At 38.9% G+C, this 6782-nt stretch overlaps 1 protein-coding gene across 1 annotated transcript in view; it reads left to right on the plus strand.

Moving 5' to 3' along the window:
- VSTM2A (V-set and transmembrane domain containing 2A) overlaps positions 1-6782 on the plus strand; it is a 21967-nt gene that overhangs the window by 2768 nt on the left and 12417 nt on the right. Inside the window, exons 3-4 of the mRNA XM_007463677.1 lie at positions 233-283; positions 3060-3396. Of these exons, the coding sequence (XP_007463739.1) occupies positions 233-283; positions 3060-3396 (388 nt within the window). The remainder of the gene's footprint in view (positions 1-232; positions 284-3059; positions 3397-6782) is intronic.

Below are 6782 nucleotides of genomic sequence, written 5' to 3' on the forward strand. Positions count from 1 at the left end.
CCGCGGTCCCCGCGCCCCGGAATCCCCACTCTCGGGAGTCCCTAATTCTCCCGCTCCCCGAGCCCCCGACCCCCAGTCCCCACCCTCCGGAGCCCCTAATCCCCGCTCCCGAGTCCCCGAGCCCGGCCCCCGGGCGGCCCGGGGCAGCGCGCCCCTGCTAGGTTTGCAGGGCCGAGGGCTCAGGCCGGGACCGGTCTGAGCGTCGGTGTCCACCCCACCTGCCCCCCCGCAGACGGAGCTGCTGCCATACCGGGACCCGGACGGCGACGGGACCAAGATCAGCGTGAGTGTCACCGCGACGGCTGCCTCGGGCCCGGGGGCACCAGTTAGGGAATTTCAGGTTTTCAAAAGCCTATTAACTTACTGCCCCTGAAACAGGCAACTTGCATACGCAGGGCGAGAGACCGCTGTCTCTGTCGTGTCTTATGTCACTGGATACATACACACTGAAGCAGAGTTCATACAGTAAAATTATTTATCTTAATGACGTAGATATTTGAACAATTACTAGGCAGTCATTTTGCCACCCAAAGAAGTGTGTGAGACTTTATTCTTGCTCTTATTAACAGTTACATAACTGTTAAAGGGCCGCAATGCTAATAATATCCGTTCAAAATTATACCAGTAATTATCCTTCAATAGCAAGTAAAACACTAACGGTACGAAAATCTTCCCAGGCTGAAAAAAATTAGAGCATCCAACAGAGTGTTGAAGTTGTAATGAAAACAGCTCAGCTTCAACGTCATTCATAATGCATGCAATGTATTTCTAATGTCAATGTTCAAAATCATATAAATGTAAATATAAAACCAAAAGCCAATATAAATATAAAAACATTATTGGAGGAGGTTAACCTATTGATAATACAGAGATGTATTTCTACTCTGCTGGTTATTACTTTTCATAATTGCGAGTGAAATTAGAAAAAATATCTTTTTTTTACTACACTTCAGATGAAGCCATCTAGAATCATTTTATACTGTACAACTGCTCAGCTTGTTGATAATTAGTAAACAAGTTACCATTACTAGAAATAATATATGTATAAAGAATAAAAATCCAATGACCCACATTTTTAAAAAGAAATTTATTCTGAGGCTATTATAACTAAAAGTGTAAAAATGTATTATACTAATAAAATCAGATTCTCTAAGCTAAATGTATAATCTCAACATGGAAGAAAATATCAAACAAAAATAAGATACAAACCAGAAACTCCAGTTTCTATTCATAAACTCATGAACTTTTTAGAATCTTTCAATTCAATTATTCTTATATCACAGAAACTCTTATTTTCTGACAGTGCTAGAAAAGCTTTATTGGTAAGATCCATTATTAATGATGTTTTTCTTAAGTATTTCATTTTTCACATACACATACAATTAGATAGATTGTTTATTTCCTATTCATCTTTCATCCTTCACCCATACCCCAACCCTCCAAAGACCAGTGGTGAAGCAGCCTCACACATCTTGACCTAGGGAAGCATGCAAGCAGATGCGTAGCCATGCACACAACTGCTAACAGTATCATCTATGCCCAGAGTTCATATAATCTAGTAAACTGGAAAGAGTTCTAGACACAAACTGAGGTAGAAAGCAGTGTGTTCCCAGTTTACCTGCTGTGTGACCTTGAGCATATGTCCTAAACCAGCAGTTAATTTGAATGCTCAGGAGAGCTTTCACAAAATACTGATATGAGCTTTGCCCCCAGAGATGCACACAGTGTTTCTGCATTAATCCAAATGAGAGCATTTTCTAAACCTACTCAGATGATTCTAGTGGGCAGTGTTGAAAATCACTGACCGAAACCCCCTAAGCCTCAGTTTACTATACTGTAAAGTGGGATAATAATAATATAAGCACTCTGACTACCCCAACCTTAATCGGAGACCCAGCTAAAAATATATTTGAAACTATCGATTCCCTTTATTTTTACAGTATTAGTAATATTCATATGTAATTTTTCATACACATAAATGCATACTTATGGTTCAGATGTTGGAAACTATTTGTATATATGACTCTATATGTAAAAACCAGATGAACACTTCCCAGATTTTCTTAAATTACTCATGGCTATTTGAGAGTGTAAGGGCCAGTAGAGAAATAACTCTATGCCTTCTTCACTTCTTATCTTTTGAGATTATCCAAATCCTTAAATCTTGAATGTCTTATGAAGTCCATCATTCTGTCAATCATGGATTATATATGAGGTTTATCAAATCTAGTTCTGATAAAGATGCTTATAGATATATGTATATATTATTATAGAATTTTATATATTATACATAACCTTATATATAATCTTGCTGTTAATCTGGCATATAAATTATTGGTAGAAACGAGAGTCAGTTTCTATTTTGAAAATCAAAGCAGTGTTTAACTGATGGCCTCTCAAGTTCCAGTAGCACACAGACCCTATGGTAGCAGGAGGTATGTACTCTGAGCCATAGGATTTCAGGTGACATTAATCTGCTCCCTAAATCATGCCACCCCATGACTATAGGTCAGACTGCACCGACAATTTGAGAAAAAATCATTACTGTCCAAGTCTATTTTGTCAGTCCCTTTAGTAATCATCCCAAAGTGGGGATAAAAGCACATTCTCACTTAAACTCAGTCGTGACCAACAACATGTCTTTTTGATCTCTCAAGAGCGGTCGCCAGCAGTGAAGAAGTGAGAGAGGCTGTGTAAACAATACACTCGGCCTCATTAGGTCGTGCTTCATTCAGCTGAGCTCACCAGGCAGAGGCCAGTCCCATGATGGGAACATGGCAGAGCTGGTCCCACAGCCTGGGAAATGGGATCCACATGGCTAACGGAATCTGGCCCAGCTGGATTGAACTAATGTCTCCATGATCTTGTGAATCCAGGTGTTAGTAAAATAGGATAAATAAGGTCTTCCAATTTGACTGCTGAGAAAATAAAAAGCTTTCAGCCTATGGCTGTGAGACCAATGAGACCCTTTAATTTTCCAGCATTAGCAAGCTCAGGACAAGGTACTGGAACCCAGTCTCTTGATGTAGCACTTTATTTTTTTACTTGCAATTTTTCAGACAGTGAAAGTCCAAGGCAATGACATCTCTCACAAGCTTCAGATTTCCAAAGTGAGGAAAAAGGATGAAGGCTTATATGAATGCAGGGTGACCGACGCCAATTATGGAGAGCTTCAGGAACACAAAGCCCAGGCCTACCTAAAAGTCAATGCCAACAGCCATGCTCGGAGGATGCAGGCCTTCGAGGCCTCACCCATGTGGCTGCAGGATGTGAAGCCTCGCAAGAATGTCTCGGCGGCTGCTCCCGGCAGCATGCACAGCTCTGCCAACCAGCGAGTGCTCTCCACTTCCAGCCCTCAAGCGGTAGCCAAAATCCCCAAACAAAGTCCACAATCAGGTATGGAAATCCATTTTACCCCTCACAAACCCTCCGCAGGAAGATGGTCAGAGTAGACAGATTTATGTATGACGGTTTTAATATTGGAGACCTAGTTCATTTGAAATGAGGATGAGCTATGAGAGCCAGGGAGGCTGGCCTTCCCAGAGGATGTGAATTGCCCATAAGTCGCTGGCAGTGCTTCATGTCCAGGGGATCTGAGAGCTGGACTTCTTTTCCTTCTGTGTTTACACATTATAAGCACAATAAATCATGTAATGTTTGGTTGCATTATAAATGCATGTTTATTTTCTCTACAGATTTCTGTATCGATAATAGCCCAAATTAAGAGACTTTCACTTAATCAACATGTAAATGAAAGAGACACACCACATTTTCAGGGACCTGTAGCCTTAAGCAGGACCAATCTCCAAGGGCTTCTGATTTTGAAGGAGAAACTTCAGCTGCCTGTGATGAAAGTGATGATGATAATGGGAGGAAATGAGGGGGGTGGGGCGAAAGGCAGAAAGTGGTGCAGAGATAAGGCAGCTCCTGTCAGTGTGGCTCCGATGCCAATTTAGAAGCTTAGTCAAGCTTAGTCACACGCTTCCTAAGTCAGCTGTGCAAGTTAAAGCTGCTCTGAATAGCATTAATTTATGTGCTCATTCAGCCAGTGGAAACTCATTGAAGTTTTAACCTTGGGATAGGCAGTACTTACCACCACTCCAGACTGTTCTGTATTTTGATAACACACTTGACGTAATATTATAGGATGAAGGGAGCATAAACTCTATAATTTCTCATTTTTACGTTTTTCCCTTTATAGTTTATCATTGAAGAATTATTGACACTACTGTTGGTAATAGAAAATTCTATTGCTACCATTCAAATTCTTTTTAGCCATTACATTTAAAAAATATCATTTTATCAGGATGATGTTTATATATATAAATATATATTTAAATCTTTATATATTTACATTTATGTGGAGAAATCGGTATATGTATATATATCTTTAAATCCTTATTTGTAAACAACACTTTTAAAATAATGTGTGCCGCTCTAGGTTCCTCCTTAGGCTTCATGTGCTAATGGAGATGATTTGTCCTGAGCTTAACTCAGGGTCTCTGTGAGTTTGTCCTGCCTTTAAATGTAGGTGAGCAGCTATCCCAGCATGCCTTGGTCATGGCAACTTATGTCAGTCTGATGAATAGACAGCTTAGCCCTCTGAAGCCAAATTTGTGTGACTTTGCCTTATTTTCCTCTTTATCATCTCTTTTATATCCCAAAGTAAAGAAAAATACCATAGCTAGAATGTGTATATATATATTCACACACACACATATATATACACACCTATACACAAACACACACACACACACACCTAATGGTTATAATTTTTGTAGCCATTATTTGGTAAAGATTTTATATCTTTGGAGACATTGCCCTCCTCCCTTTCATACCATCAAAAGAAGAAGCTAGACACTATATGCAAAATTACAGAGTACCCTCAGCCGACAGTTTACAACCTAATTGGTGAGGGCTCCAAATCATGGAATTGAAATTATTAGCCTACATAGAATATTCCAAGCCAGAAATCATAAATCCATTCTGTGGAATCAAACAGACAGATTACCTATCCCAAGTGAAGGATTCTAAGCATAGAATGAAATGTTCTATTTCTAAACTCTTTACGGTTTGGATTGAATAACATACTCTAAGAAGATCCATTTTACTTTAGTCTCTTTCTTAGTATTGTGATTAGTGCTAAGTGGTAAACTCTACACATCTTCTAACAATTTTCAAATAAAAATCACTGCTCATTTTCCACCCCATCACCAGCCCCACTCATTGCTTGTCCTAGAGGAAGAGTGAAAGGAGACAGGGGATGCTGACTCATGGAAGCCCATATCCATTCAAAGTAATTTCCACTAAAAATTATCTGCTATAGCAAAGATTAATCGGAAATACATCAACATTTTTCATTTCTATATTTTCCTACCAGTGAATACTGGAAAATATTTTATATACATTTAACATTTTCTAACTTCTAGTGCAGAAGCTAGGGTGGCTCAGCCACCCATTTTATTCATGTGTAAGTTTCTGTGCTTGCACAATTATTGCATAAAATACCATACTTGGGATGGATATTTATGTAATATATTTCCTGTAACACCCACGTCCTGATTTATAATTTCACTTTATAATTTTTCAGGTTATATTCAAATAAAGCTGATTTCAATACCCACGCTTCATTTATTCACTCATTTATTCACTCTCCATCCTTTCAAGAGCTTATATGCCAGGCACAATGACACAAAAATGGAAGACATACTTCCATTCTTCAAAGGGTTTATTTTTTTTATATTTTCATTTGTGAGAAACAAAGTATTTGTAAATTCCATTAACCATGCATCTTTCTTTTCTTATTCTATTAAAGGCAAGACATGATGAAGACACAAAAATTAAAATCTTGCCTTTACAGGCCAAAAGCTATACTAGCCTTTTGTTATTCTCACTTCATACAGGGAGGCATGCGTCATCTGTGGTATATATGACACTGTAATACAACCTGTTACCAAAGGCTGGTCTGTCAGCCTTTTAGTTTCATCATAGTTTTTGACTTAGTTGACTGAACTATTTAGACTGAATACTCAACTCTTAATTCATACTTTTTTCTGTCAGAGAATTTCTGTGTCTCTATGAAGGAAAAGTATTAGCTGAAAATAACGCTGTATGTATACACATATATAATGTTCAAATTGTCATAGAATTACCTAGTTTCCCTAAAGCAGAAATTTACATGAGAAAAAAGATGGAAAAATAATCTATTACGATCTACATATCACAAGATAAAGAAAAGGTTTAACTATCATTCAATATAGCTACTTTTCCCAGATATTTTTCAAAAGCTAGTGAGCATGTGACTATCCCATTGGGCTGTATCTTTAGGATATCTCTCTTTAAATTCTTTTAATTCTACCTCCAGTTGATAATCCACAATTAGAACCAAAACAATAAAGAAAAATGATAAAGCAAACAGGTAGAACTTGGCTTTTGCCATCCCTTAGTTGTTTCTTTCCTCCAGCTCTTTGTCTGTACCCATAACTGACATTGAAGAGTATCCTGTAGGTGCTCTGAGGGTAACAGTTCCTGATTCTAGCATGAAGTGGTTTAGTTCCACCTGCACGGAGAACAGATCGCCAAATACCTCAATAAACTACACTGTTCTCTACGTGTTTCTTCTTGTCTCATGGAGAACATCTACTCCTTACAGAAGCCAAACATCCCCTCCATTCACCACCACCCCACTTCCCTCCCTTTGTTCCCCCCATCTACGTTCCCTTCTGTGGGTCCTCTCCCCCAACCCTGGCCAACAGGCCAACAAAACTGTGACTACAGCCCCG

Source organism: Lipotes vexillifer, unplaced genomic scaffold (assembly GCF_000442215.2).
Source record: "Lipotes vexillifer unplaced genomic scaffold, Lipotes_vexillifer_v1.1 scaffold759, whole genome shotgun sequence".
Lineage (NCBI taxonomy): Eukaryota > Metazoa > Chordata > Mammalia > Artiodactyla > Lipotidae > Lipotes > Lipotes vexillifer.